This window comes from Leptodactylus fuscus, chromosome 6 (genome assembly GCF_031893055.1).
Source record: "Leptodactylus fuscus isolate aLepFus1 chromosome 6, aLepFus1.hap2, whole genome shotgun sequence".
Classification (NCBI taxonomy): Eukaryota; Metazoa; Chordata; class Amphibia; order Anura; family Leptodactylidae; genus Leptodactylus; species Leptodactylus fuscus.
The window spans coordinates 14,672,871-14,687,365 of record NC_134270.1 but is presented as its reverse complement, the minus strand read 5'-3'; the positions used below and the strand labels follow the sequence as shown (position 1 = coordinate 14,687,365).

The following is a 14,495-nucleotide window of genomic DNA, read 5'->3' as shown; positions in this document are numbered from 1 at the left end:
TGCGCCTCAGTAACCAGTGATGTGCTGGAATGAAGCTGCAGGCTATTACCTAATACCAGTGGCGTAACTAGGAATGGCGGGGCCCCGTGGCGAACTTTTGACATTATATATTTTTAAAGCTTTTTTTTTACTATTTTATTCCCCCCCGGGGGCTTGAACCTGCGGTCACTTGATCGCAAGTCCCATAGACGGCAATACAACTGTATTGTCGTCTATGGGACATTCTGTCTATTAGTATTACGGCTGGTCATAGACCCAGCCGCAATACTAATATATAGCAGTGACAGGCCCGGGAGCCTCATTAGGCTCCCGGCTGTCACCCGAACAGGTCGGCTCCTGCGATATCGCCGCGCAGGAGCCGGCCTGCAACCTCACAGGGGGAGAAGGGGCCACCGATACTGACCCGGCATCCGCTGTACTAGAGAGGCGGATGCCGGGGAGGGATAGACTCTATCACAGGTGCCGGGGCCTGAGACATCGCTGCGCTCCTCTGCCCTGCATGACGCCAGTGGCGGGGGGACGGAGGAGCGGAATAGCATCGCCCCTGCCGCTGCTGGCTTCATGCAGGCCAGAGGAGCGCAGCGATGTCTCAGGCCCCGGCGTCTATCCCTTGCTGGCATTCGCCTCTCTATTACGGCGGGTGCCAGGCGCCACATTCAGACTATAAGACGCACCCTTCTTTTCCCCCCAAATTTTGGGGAAAAAAAGTGCTTCTTATAGTCCGAAAAATATGGTATATCCCATAGTGGCCCCTGCACACAGTATTATGTCCCATAGTGGCTCCTGCACACAGTATTATCCCCCATAGTGGCCCCTGCACACAGTATTATCCCCCATAGTGGCCCCTGCACACAGTATTATCCCCCATAGTGGCCCCTGCACACAGTATTATGCCCCATAGTGGCCCCTGCACACAGTATTATCCCCCATAGTGGCCCCTGCACACAGTATTATACCCCATAGTGGCCCCTGCACACAGTATTATGTCCCATAGTGGCCCCTGCACACAGTATTATCCCCCATAGTGCTCCCTGCACACAGTATTATGTCCCATAGTGGCCCCTGCACACAGTATTATGTCCCATAGTGGCCCCTGCACACAGTATTATCCCCCATAGTGCTCCCTGCACACAGTATTATCCCCCATAGTGGCCCCTGCACACAGTATTATGTCCCATAGTGGCCCCTGCACACAGTATTATCCCCCATAGTGGCCCCTGCACACAGTATTATCCCCCATAGTGGCCCCTGCACACAGTATTATGTCCCATAGTGGCCCCTGCACACAGTATTATCCCCCATAGTGCTCCCTGCACACAGTATTATCCCCCATAGTGGCCCATGCACACAGTATTATCCCCCATAGTGGCCCCTGCACACAGTATTATATCCCATAGTGGCCCCTGCACACAGTATTATATCCCATAGTGGCCCCTGCACACAGTATTATATCCCATAGTGGCCCCTGCACACAGTATTATGTCCCATAGTGGCCCCTGCACACAGTATTATGTCCCATAGTGGCTCCTGCACACAGTATTATCCCCCATAGTGGCCCCTGCACACAGTATTATCCCCCATAGTGGCCCCTGCACACAGTATTATGCCCCATAGTGGCCCCTGCACACAGTATTATCCCCCATAGTGGCCCCTGCACACAGTATTATGCCCCATAGTGGCCCCTGCACACAGTATTATGTCCCATAGTGGCCCCTGCACACAGTATTATCCCCCATAGTGGCCCCTGCACACAGTATTATGTCCCATAGTGGCCCCTGCACACAGTATTATCCCCCATAGTGCTCCCTGCACACAGTATTATCCCCCATAGTGGCCCATGCACACAGTATTATCCCCCATAGTGGCCCCTGCACACAGTATTATATCCCATAGTGGCCCCTGCACACAGTATTATATCCCATAGTGGCCCCTGCACACAGTATTATATCCCATAGTGGCCCCTGCACACAGTATTATATCCCATAGTGGCCCCTGCACACAGTATTATATCCCATAGTGGCCCCTGCACACAGTATTATATCCCATAGTGGCCCCTGCACACAGTATTATGTCCCATAGTGGCTCCTGCACACAGTATTATCCCCCATAGTGGCACCTGCACACAGTATTATCCCCCATAGTGTCCCCTGCACACAGTATTATATCCCATAGTGTCCCCTGCACACAGTATTATATCCCATAGTGGCCCCTGCACACAGTATTATCCCCCATAGTGGCCCCTGCACACAGTATTATGCCCCATAGTGGCCCCTGCACACAGTATTATATCCCATAGTGGCCCCTGCACACAGTATTATCCCCCATAGTGTCCCCTGCACACAGTATAATGTCCCACTGTGGACACCCATAAACAATTATTATACTCTATATATCTTTTCAGACCCCAGAGTATAATAATCGGAGACCCAGGGGGAGAAAAACATTAAAAAAAAAACCTCTGTTACTCACCTATCTCCCGTCTCCTACGCTGTCGTCCTCTGAAGTAGTCCATCTTCAATGAAGTCAGACGTCACATAACCCGGGACACAGCCCGGGGTCATGAGGCATCAGACGACTAAGCCGAAGCCTGCCCGGACCGTGGAGAGGTAAGTAACATGTTTTTTTTGTTTCTTACCTTTCCCAGTCCACCAATCATTATACTCGGGGGTCCAAAAAGACCCCCGAGTATAATGATAGCAGTGGTAGCGGCTGTCATCGGGCCCCTAATGTCCCGGGCCCTGTGGCAGCTGCCTCTGCTGCTATGGCGGTAGTTAAGCCACTGCATATACAATACACTGCAATACTAATATATTGCAGTTTATAATAAAATCCATTCCCTTCTATTATATGCCGCCTATGGCAACATGGATAGAACTATGGTAGAACTATATAGAATGGTATGGTATGGTATAGAACTATAGAACTATGGTAATGACAAGCATGAGAGCGTTCAATAGGCTCCCGGCTATCATGGCATCCATTGTCATATAACCAAAACGTTATATACCCAATTCTCCTATGGATTCCTTCTATTCTGGCCACTCATTGCGGGGAATATAAAGCATGGTATCTTAGTGGAGCGTCAGTTTTTAGGGGTGGGATCCCACATCAGAGGTCTGAGCCAATGGTGCAGTGCCTAGATATCCATATACCAAACCTGTCCATGCCTGGGCTGATCTAAAAACAGTCTTAAAATCACATCGCTACTCCCAGTCCTGACTGTCCCTCATAAAACTGCAGTCTTGGTGCCCTATGAAAGCGTAGAATCTCATCTTTCATATGACACCTCAAGCACTGCTCTACGTTTTATAATGGTTGACATAACTTCATTTAAGCCGTATTAGGGCTTCATTTTTGCAGGACAAAGTGCACTTTGTAATGGTACCGTTTATTATTGTATACAATGTGCTGAAAAAAAACAATTCAGGAGGTGGAGGTGGAATTAGGGAAAAACTGCATGTGCAACACTTTACTATAGGTTTTATTTTTACAGGGTTCATTGTGCGCCCATAATGACTTGTTACCTGTTACAATTACAGCAAAACCAAATTTATATCATTTTAGCTTTAACACCTTAAAGGGATTCTATCATTAGAATCCCGTTTTTAGCTAAACCCATGTCGGAATAGCCTTAAGAAAGGCTATTCTTCCTCTACCTGTAGAAGTCTTCTCTACACCGCCGTTCGGTATGTATTCCTGTTTCTTCGTTATGGTAATGAGTTTTCTCGCCTCACTGGTGGCGTCCCCTGTGCTGCAAGAAAACCCTCCAGCGCCGCCGCCTTCTTGTTCTCCGCCTCTTTTCTCCAGTTCAGCCACAGGAAAATGGCCGACTGTGCATGTCCGTCGGCCATTTTACTGTGGCCGAATGGAAAATTATAAAGGTGAAAACTTGTTGGTTCGGCCATTGTGATTTTTTTTTTCTACTCTTGAGTGGCCATCCTGTTTAAAGACCCGACATCTGTTATAATAGTATGGCAGATATCAGGAAGGGGTTAAAGTGACCTCCCCAGACTTAAAGGAGCTAAAATCCGTTATTGAAGTATATTACAATATTTGTCACAAACACCGCAGAAAATCACAAGTTGTCCGAAAGTTTACACTGTAATTAGGGTTGAGACGATCTGATTGTTTTTAAAATCTGATTTCCGATCATTTTCCATCCGATCCTAATGCAAGTCAATGGGATTTTTTAATGATCGAAAATCGGATTTTAACAACGATCCTATTCACTACACAGCGTGGAGTCCAAAAATTGAAGGCTTCAATTTTCGGACTCCACGCTGTGTAGTGATTGAAAAGTCTGCCGGCTACTTAGCCCCCCTGCTGTCCGGTTACCTGCACAGAACCGCTGCCACTCCCCGAAGCTCCGGGCTGCTGTTCTCTGTCCTCTCCTCTCTCATTCAGGCGGTGGAAGAGCGCTGTACGCGCCCCCGCCTCCCTAGGCTAGTGTTACTGATCCTGGGAGTAGGTGGGGCTTGTTGTGGCTTAGGAGAGTGTGGGCGGGTACAGGGCGGGGAGACGTGAGTGCATCACTCATCTCTCCCATCCCAGTACCCACCCACACTCTCCTAACACTAGTCTACGGAGGTGGGGGCGCATACGGCGCTCTGCCAGTGTCTGAATGAGAGAGGAGAGGACAGAGAACAACGGCCGGGGAGCGGCAGCGGTTCTGTGCAGGTAAGTTGAGGGATCGGAATTCCGTTCTTGATCTTTTTTAGGCGGGATCTGAACCCGATTGCGATCGTGAAATTTACTCGATCAGGATCCGATCTTTTCCGATCTCTCAACCCTAACTGTAATATATCACAACATCTTGAAATGAAGATCCTACAAAACAGAATTTAGGCCACTTATTTATTCATGTGGGTACATCACCCCTTCCTATAAGCTCTACAGCGCCCTGGAACATGTATAATCAAAGCCATAGTAATCTTCATGAATTCATTCTCAACATATAAGAGTTTTCTCTTTTACCTCTAACATCACCCTATTGTAAATGGGCAGTGTCTGGTTCTGCAGCTCAATCCTAATTCTTGAAGAAAGATGAGATGTAATACCAGAAACAACCTACAGACAAGGGTGGCGCTGTTAGTGGGGGAAAAAAAACCTGTCCATTCTCTAATCAGAAACTATCCCTTTAACACATCATTCAGGGCTTTGGTCTAACCCCACGCGGTCCAGCTCAGGAAGTCAAAAACCCTCCATCCACGACGAGGCAGGTTCCGGTGACCATGGCGCTCTTGTCGCTGAGCAGGAAGAAAATGCTGTTGATGACGTCATCGACCTCTGGAGAGGGGAGAAGAGAATATTCAGAATAAGAGGTAAGTATAGGGGGGCTTATGAAAGCACATGGACCCCATAATGGGGTCCGTGTGTTTTCTGCATGATGTCCGCACGATACATGTGGAGAGAAAGTAGTTCATGACTCCGTGGATGTGGGCTGTGCTTTATAGGTGTGGCGCCTACCAGTTTCTGTGCGCGGATTCTGACGCAAAATGCGCATCAGAATCTGCACGGGGAAAAAAGCCTCCCATTGACTTCGAGGAACCAATTGAAGTCAATGGGAGGCTTTTTTTTCCTGCGCGGATTCTGACGCGCATTCCACGTCTATAGGGGCTACTTCTATGTCAACGATTTTTATTTAGAGATAAATCAAGTGAATTTTAATCCTACGCCCTTCATTAGCGGCCTACAGACTGTCCACCATATTGTGTGTCATCTATAGCCTAAAATTAAAGTCATTGGCACAAGTGGGCATACATACCAGCAAAGCACCCCAAAGGAATATGACTGAGAAATCCGGCCGCCTTCTCCGGGTCCGACCAATGCTCCTTCCCCATTCTTGTCATTACCACTGTGGGATTGACACTGTTAACCCGGATCTGGAAGATAAGATTAGATAAAGTGTTATCTGGAGCAGAGACTGCTCTGACCGTGACCTATCATGTCTAAGGGAAATCGGGGGGCGGAAAATTCAGATTTCCCAGTCCGAAACCCAGTGACGTAATATTGTGCCCACGGCTTCCCTATCCAGTACTGTATATCAGGGGCGGATCCGCGGCCCGGACCTAACAAAATGGTCCCGGTCGGCATGTCCCAATTTCAACTCATCGGCGTCCTACGGACGCCGATGAGCTGAATACATAGCCGTTTAAAGCAGGAGCTGTCACAGCTCAGCTCCTGCTTTAACGCTGAGCTCCGGCATTTGTAGCCGCGATGTGATGACGTCACATCGCGCCTACAATATGTGTATGAGGGAGAGCGCGAGGGAAGGTGAGTGTGAGAACGAGTGTGAGAATAGCATGACACTGGGGAAGATGGAGGGGGGAGAGAACGGCATGACACTGGGGCAGATGAAGGGGGGGAGAACGGCATGACACTGGGGCAGATGAAGGGGGGAGAATGGCATGATACTGGGGAAGAGACGGGGGGGGGGACATGAAACTGTGGGCAGATAAAGGGGGAGAATGGCATGAAACTGGGGACAGATAGAGGGGGGGGACATGAAACTAGGGGTAGATGAAGGGTGTATATGAAAATGGGGGAGAGATGGAGGAGGGACATATAATTTACGGGTGACTGTAGGAGGATTATACTGTGTGGAATCACATGAAAATTGAATGAGAATGGGCGGAGTCTACATAAAAATGGGCGGGGCCTAATTTGCTGCGCGCGCCGCACGTTATCTTCCCTCTTTCTAGTCTTCAACAGTTGGGAAGTACAGGTTAGAAGTGCGAGACCCCCCCAGTAAGTAGGGCCCCGCCAAAGTCAATTGCCCAGGGCCCCGCAAACCCTGGATCCGCCACTGCTGTATATAGTGTGGACAGCAGAGGGTCGGCAGAGACTCCGGGATCACTCTGATACAAGGAGTCCCAATCTCTAGACTGGCCCAGGCTGGGGAATCTGGCCAAGGTATGGACTGGAATTTCCAGGGTGGATGGAGCCTAAGTGGCAAAAGCTCCTCAGAGAGTTCCCAAATTGTGGACGCCCAGCAACGCAAGTGCGACAGGCCAATACGGTCTGGGGTGAGAACTTGCTACTCCTAGATGTCCAGGTGACCATATGTCCATAGGTGCAATGTTTTAATAAATAACAGAGTCGGGGTCCGACAGTAACGCATACGATGTCACAGCGCAGGTGGCATGAAGACATCACTGCATCGTGCCACCTGTGCCATTCCACTTCGGCTGCCACAGTCATCATGGGAGCACGGTAAGGTGAGTGGAAGATTTACTGTTTTCAATCTATTGAATGATTATTTATGGCCTAAGTACAGACCGTGAATAAAAAAAAGTACTGGACAACCCCATTAAATGACATAATCTATTCAATGACTCAGATCATGGACTACAATCTACAACGTCACCTTGTTGGGTCCCAGCTCCAGCGCCATAACTTTAGTGAACATGTCCATGGTGGCTTTAGTGGCACCTGCAAACCAGAAAGTAATGGGGTCAGTCTTTATTAAAGGGATTTTCACACCAGACACATTTATGGCACATTGACAGGGGGTCATGGGAGGAACTACCAGGTATAGCAGCGGCTATGGAACCGAGCAAGCAAGAGGGTCCAAGTCTCAATCAAAGAGCAGCGATGACAGAGGAAGAAAGTTTGTTCTATGACATTAACATTGTATTATCCCTGTACTGAGACATTATATGTGTATTTACACCAACATGTGACATCATAGTATTTTTCCCGTATATCAGGCACTTTTATTATTCTGTATGTGGACATGCTGAGGGGGGTCTCAGACCTAATAGATTTGGCCGCACATAGGAGTAACAGGACAACCCTCCATGATCATTTCTGATGTGTCCTGTGGATGTTCCCAAATTCGGTGTAACAGATATAGCCGGTAGTACCGCCCCTCACCACAAGGAGATGCCGGAACCTTCTAGTGAATATTATTGCTATGCTGCGGCACTACTGGAGATGTACAGAGAGGGTTGTACGACGCTCCTGTCATGTAGGTGACATTATGTAACTACTGGAACTTGTCATTCTTGTTCTACAGCCCATTAGACTAATAGCTTATCGTTTATCTAGATTGACGTCTTCTTGGCAGCAGACACTGGCGTGGGTGCAGTGGTTGGCGCCGTGGGGCAGGATTTATATATTAAAGACGACGCCACCCAAATATACACCTAGATTTACCTTCAAAGGGTTTCCCAGGTGATTTTTATGCTGATCTGCAAGTTTTACTATTGATATCTGATCTGATTCTGCAGCTTCCAGCCCTGTCCACAGTAGGAGCGTCTGGAGACAGCTGGATGGGCTGATCGGTGGGGGTTCAGGTGTTGGGCCCTCAGTGATCAGACACTGTAGCTCCTCCCATCTCAGATCCAGCGGGATAGTGAAGGTTTTATACCGCAGTCTTTACGCTGCAGATTTGGTCCCTCTTTCAGTTAACCCTTTGAATGACAGCCATGTACAGTGAGGCTGGGTGTACTTGCCCCGTCGTCATTGCCTGAAGCCGCCAGTCTGAGCTGGATTTCTGATGGACGTGACATGACGTGTTGGTTTGGTTTAGCAACTACCTTGACTTTTCTTAGAAGCTCCATCATACAAGGACACCCATAGGAAGCAGAAGAGCGCTACTTACTGTACAGGCCCAGATTCTTCATTGGCGTTATAGAGATTTGGCTGGAGACATTGACGATAGATCCGGGCACCCCGCGCTCAATCATCTGACGGGCCACAATCTGATGGGGCAAACAACACGACTACTCAGTCTGACTTGTCTGTTGTCATCCATGCAGAGTATTATTGGATCTCATGGTCCATGTTATATGTCTCTTACCTGAGATACCAGGACTAATCCTCTCGTGTTAATGGCGAATAACCTGACAAGACAAGACGATATAATATAGTGATATAACACAACCCATGGACGGGCCAGGCTCTGTGTATGGAGGAAAGCAGACATGGTTTTCTAGTAATAGACAATCCTTAAGGAACCTCAAAGTCTACATAGCGATATAATACTTCTTAAAGTGAACCTCTACTGCCACTTTGTATCCCCCCCCCCACACACACACACTGCCAAGGATCATCACTATTATATGTGGAGTCATTATATGACATAGGGGCAATGTGGGGGTCATTATATTCCATATGGTGGAACTATCGGGGTCATTATATTATATGAGGACAGTGTGTGGGACATTATATTATATGTGGAGCACTGTAGGGGGTCACTATCCTATATTTGGGGCCCCGTTTTATGTGGCGGTAGTGTGGGGGCACTGAAAGGACCATTATATTACATGTGGGAACACTGAGGGGGCCATTATATAACTGCTGACGGAGGCTCGGAAAGAAGCCTGATTTTGTTAACATTTAGTGACCACCACTTTAGGGGACTCAACTTCTCAACTCCTTCTCGACTTCAAGTAGTCTTTGGTTTCCGCAGGTAAACGGTTTATAAGCAAGCTAGCTTTCCGGTTTTTTGGGTCCCAAAGAATGGAAAGCTGAACGCTAGTGTGAACCTAGAAATCTATACTCCATACTGAACAACCCCAGGTTTGGTAAGCTGTCTATTACTCCCCCCATCCCCTTAATTGCCTCGGTGGTCTCCTGTGCAGCCGCTACAGTCCAGTTATGTCTTCTCTATATACAAGTGTACTCTATATTATCCTCTGTGATATTACACTATATCCTCCTCTATGATATTACACTATATCCTCCTCTGTGATCCTACTTCCTACTGATATTATAAATGTGAAAGTTTGGATGTTTGTTCCTCGATCACGCAAAAACGGCTGAACGCATTTGGATGAAATTTGGCACATAGATAGATTGTAACCTCGATTAACACATAGGTAAATGACATGGCTTCACGACTGTTATGAATTTATAATAAAAGAAATTTCCGGCACTCAATGAGTATGCTTCCATGACTATGATGTTAAAAGTTTCTGTTGAACCTTTTAGTTTACACTAACACATGATTCTTTTTCTTTTTCAGAACCGTTAATTCGCTAGGAGGAATACTGGGGTGCCCGGGCAGTCTTCCGGTTCTTTCATAATCCTACTCTAATCTCCTTTTTTTCTGTGTCCCTTGGGTCCAAATTTCACTCATCTTATCTTATCTTGCCTTATCTTATCTTATCCTATTTTCTCTTTATTTTATTCCACTTTATTTCTTCATTCTTTCATTGTCCCTACCTTTCTGGTTCCCTCTGATCTTATCTCTTTTATTTTATCCACTCTCAGTCTTTTTTTATTTTTTAATTTTTCCTCATCTCCTCATATTTCTCTATCACTTCTATTCCTTTTATCTTCTCTTCTTGCATTCCCGGCCTGCATTCCACGGTGGAACGCATATCCATCAGATGGAACTCAGACCTTATTCCCCCTTTTCCCCTTTTTTTCCCCCTTCTTTTTCTTCCTCTGGTCTCACCATATCGTCCTCTGGTTTGTATAAGCATTATTCTATGTGTCTTCCTTTTATCTCTATCTCGCATGTGCCGGCTGTCAGCTCTACACCACCGGCACACTACGAGCGTGATGCGTTCCACCGTGGAACGCACGCACTTCCGGTTATGCGATCGCAAACCGGAAGTCACTCTCTATTCACTCGGTTGGACTCCGGGATGGCTACTGACAGGCCGTATGGCCTTATTCTCCATGCTACACCACCAATGTTCTCTATTTATCACCACTGTACACCACCAATGTCTTCCCACCTTATTATCATTGTAGGGGGGCGCCGGGGGTCTTTGGACTTGGGGCCACGCCCCTAATAGGGGGGAGCTCCCGGCCCAACGGCTCCTGGCGCCAGTACCCCATATAAAGCCACCTTCTGCCTACACGCTGCACACCTTCATTCCTGGATTTCCCACATATCTACATTTGGCTTCCAGTTACTCATATCTCCTACCGGTAAGATTGTTTAGGATACTGCATTGAGTTAGGCTACATGTTACTGTTTAGTAAGCTGGGCACCCATCCTCAAATTACCGTATTTTACGGACTATAAGGCGCATTGCCCATGAGCGCCTTATAGTCCGTCTCGGTTCATATATAAGGCGCACCGGACTATAAGGCGCAGTCCGGTGCGCCTTATATGTTATTGAAAGCGGCGGCACGCAGACTTTGCCAGCGGTCGCTTAACCCCCCGCGTGCCAGCCGCTTCTATTGGAAGCGCTCGGCAGGCCAGGAGTTAAATCATGCTGATAGAGCCCAACCGTAAAAGTTATATTAAACTACCCCCCCGTTTTAAAATAAAACCCTGAAACAGAATGTGAAACTTACCGAACGGTGCAGGGTGGGTGGGCATTCAGGCCTCCTCTTCCTCCGATGTTCCGTCCTCCGGCGCTCGCGAACTGATAATGGCCTGGGCGCATGCGCAGTAGCCGTAGTAGAAGCATTATGATATTGCGCATGCGCCCAGGCCATTATCAGTTCGCGAGCGCCGGAGGAGGAGGACGGAACATCGGAGGAAGAGGAGGCCTGAATGCCCGCCCACCCTGCACCGTTCGGTAAGTTTCACATTCTGTTTCAGGGTTTTATTTTAAAACGGGGGGGTAGTTTAATATAACTTTTAAGGGAGCATTCACACTACGGAACGCCAGCGTGTGTCACAGCCGTACACGCCGGCGTTACAGCAGGGCTGCCGGACACTTCCCATTCATTTCTATGGGAGCCGACATGCGAGCGCTCCCCATAGAAATGAATGGACTGCTTTTTTCCATTCATTTCTATGGGGAGCGCTCGCATGCCGGCTCCCATAGAAATGAATGGGAAGTGTCCGGCAGCCCTGCTGTAACGCCGGCGTGTACGGCTGTGATACACGCTGGCGTTCCGTAGTGTGAATGCACCCTTACGGTGCCTTTTATGTATGTATGGAAGCGGCATGCAGACTTTGCCGCCGCTTCCATCCATATATAAGGCGCACCGGACTATAAGGCGCACTTACGATTTCTGAGGAAATCGTAGGTTTTTATGTGCGCCTTATAGTCCGGAAAATACGGTACTGACATGTTGATGTACTGTTTACCTTGGCATATTGACAGTCTGGATATATTGTTTATCCTGTAAATTGTCCTCTAGTCACCAGGTATTTACATCATTCCACTGTTACGGATACCGCGCTATATTATGATTCATTTTGCCTCCACCTGTAGCTCCCTTAGGCTATGTGTTCACTATTGTATACCTGTATCCATTACTATTCATAAACACCCCATCTTCTATACCTTGGTATACTTGTATTCTATGTATATATCATATTATATGTAGTGTATGTCTGTATCTATGTTTTATCTTTATTTTTGTCTGGTTATTTGACTTATGTACATATACATCACAACCTGTATATTTGTATATTTTGCAGACAAACTGACGAAGGTCTTCTAGACCGAAACGTTTTTGTCATAATAAATATTCACTGTTGGAAGCATACTCATTGAGTGCCGGAAATTTCTTTTATTATACTGATATGGCGGTGAGAGGCCATTTCCAGGCACCAGCATAACCTCCGAGTGACGGTTCATTATCTGTTACGAATTTATGTTCACATACTATATTGCACTGCTCTTGGCAGCAGGACAACCTCAGCTAATTGGAGTTTGTTGATAAAGCCAGGTCTGTTATCTCTCACATGATTGAAATGAATAATACCTATGTACATAACCATCTCGGCCCTTACGGAGATGACGAGACGTACCTGTCAAATGAATCTTGTGTAATCTCTAGAAATGGCCGCTCCTCTGCAACCGCTGCGTTATTCACCAAAAGGTCCACAGGTCCAATTGAGCCCAGGGCCGCTTCTGTTGCAGGCCAGTCCGCCAGGTCCACACATATGGTCTCCACACCCGGGCACTGAAGAATAAGTCATCGGGCCAACTTTACTAATAGAGATCCGTCTGGACATGCAGCAGATTTATCAAGGTGGCTGATGTTGGACGATCAATCACCAAAGATGCTGAATATTTATGCCAGGGCATATTTGTCATTTCAGGGTCCCCCATAGCACAGGTAACTAGGAGTGAAACCAGGAGGCAGATCGACCCAGGGGATGAGGGTCTTGTTCTGATCACATGACCTGAGGTCGGAAACAGCCCAGGTCCAGTATCAAGAAAACCTCATCACATGTAAGCACAATTACACTTCCCAGCCAACCCTTTCCTCTCACCCATAAGGTTAACCACAGTGCCCCCTCTATACATCTCTTCCTCCCTATTTTAGGCTAACCTGCTCTATTATCCTAATATCTTATTCTCCTCTTGTGCTGCACCAGGTCTCTAGAATGCTCTACCCTGGAATAAGCTATATCTAAAAACAACTTCATGACACCTCCATTCAGCTATACGTAGAGGCCATTACAGGTGAAGGTTATGGTCATTGTCAGAATTACATACTATCTTTACCTCCTTGGCCAGGCTCTCCAGGTCTTCTGCCGCCCGGCTCAGTGCGACCACTTCAGCCCCTGATGTCCACAAAGCCTTCACCAGATCCCGTCCTATCCCTGCAAGACGAAGCTGCAGCTGCACAAACTGTCCATATATGACACGGCCACAAATAGTTACCTATGACCATTTATTCATCAGTTGTCAAATCAGATTATTAGATTTTTCTCCCTGATCTTCGTTAGTAAAACTCTGTGTAAGATCAAGGGTTACATCACCAGCTAAGCCTGAATGAACCATACTTGGTGCATGTACTTACCCTTCCCTGCCCCGGTCACTAGAGCGCGCTGTCCTTTAAAGGTGATCTCCATTGTACCTGCAAGGACAAGCTTATGTAGAGGATTCAGCGACTGTGAGCTCTGATGGAAGAAGGTCTGATAATATCACCGTACACGGTGTTGTGTAATACTTCACATACAGAAGTTGCACCTCTTTTCCCTCGGGGGAAACAGAACCGGTTCATGCATAAATAATCCAATAGTCATGAGATTATACAGTGCGCTGTCCTTTAAAGTGCAACTCCAAGTATACACCAAGGAGCAAAAGGGTAACAATGTTTAGACCTTGTGACTTTCAGGCTCCATATCTCACCATCCACTACAACTTAGAACATGAGGCTACCATCATTTTATAGACATCATCTTGGCTATCTCATACATAAATGTGACTTGTAAGTATTTAGCATATGCTTAGTTGTGCCATGAAGAACGAGATTTCACAGAAAGGAGCCAAAATCCGCTAATGAAGTAAATTACAATATTTATTAATGTCACGAACAGGGAAGAAAATCACAAGTTGTCCGAAAGTTTAGATACACTGTAATATATCGCAACATCTTGACATGATGATCCTACAAAACAGAATTTAGGCCACTTATTTATTCATGCGGGGACATCACCCCTTCCTATAAGCTCTACAACGCCCTGGAACATGTATGATCAAAGCCATAGTAATCTTCATGAATATATTCCCATTATGTAAGAGTTTTCTCTTTTTCCTGAAACATCACCCTATTTTAAATGGGCCGTGTCAGGTTCTGCAGCTCAGTCCTAATTCTTGAAGAAAGATGAGATGTAATAC

General features: G+C 47.0%; 1 protein-coding gene across 1 annotated transcript; it reads right to left on the bottom strand.

Moving 5' to 3' along the window:
- Positions 1–5,145: 5,145 nt before the first annotated feature.
- On the bottom strand, positions 5,146–13,778 carry LOC142210316 (D-erythrulose reductase-like). The gene is made up of 8 exons (XM_075279391.1): positions 13,675–13,778; positions 13,377–13,474; positions 12,674–12,828; positions 8,804–8,846; positions 8,606–8,705; positions 7,367–7,431; positions 5,765–5,882; positions 5,146–5,286 (listed from the first exon to the last, which is right to left on the bottom strand). Exons 1-8 carry the CDS (start codon positions 13,724–13,726, stop codon positions 5,183–5,185), a joined length of 735 nt encoding a protein of 244 aa, XP_075135492.1. The 5' UTR covers positions 13,727–13,778; the 3' UTR covers positions 5,146–5,182.
- Positions 13,779–14,495: the final 717 nt, after the last annotated feature.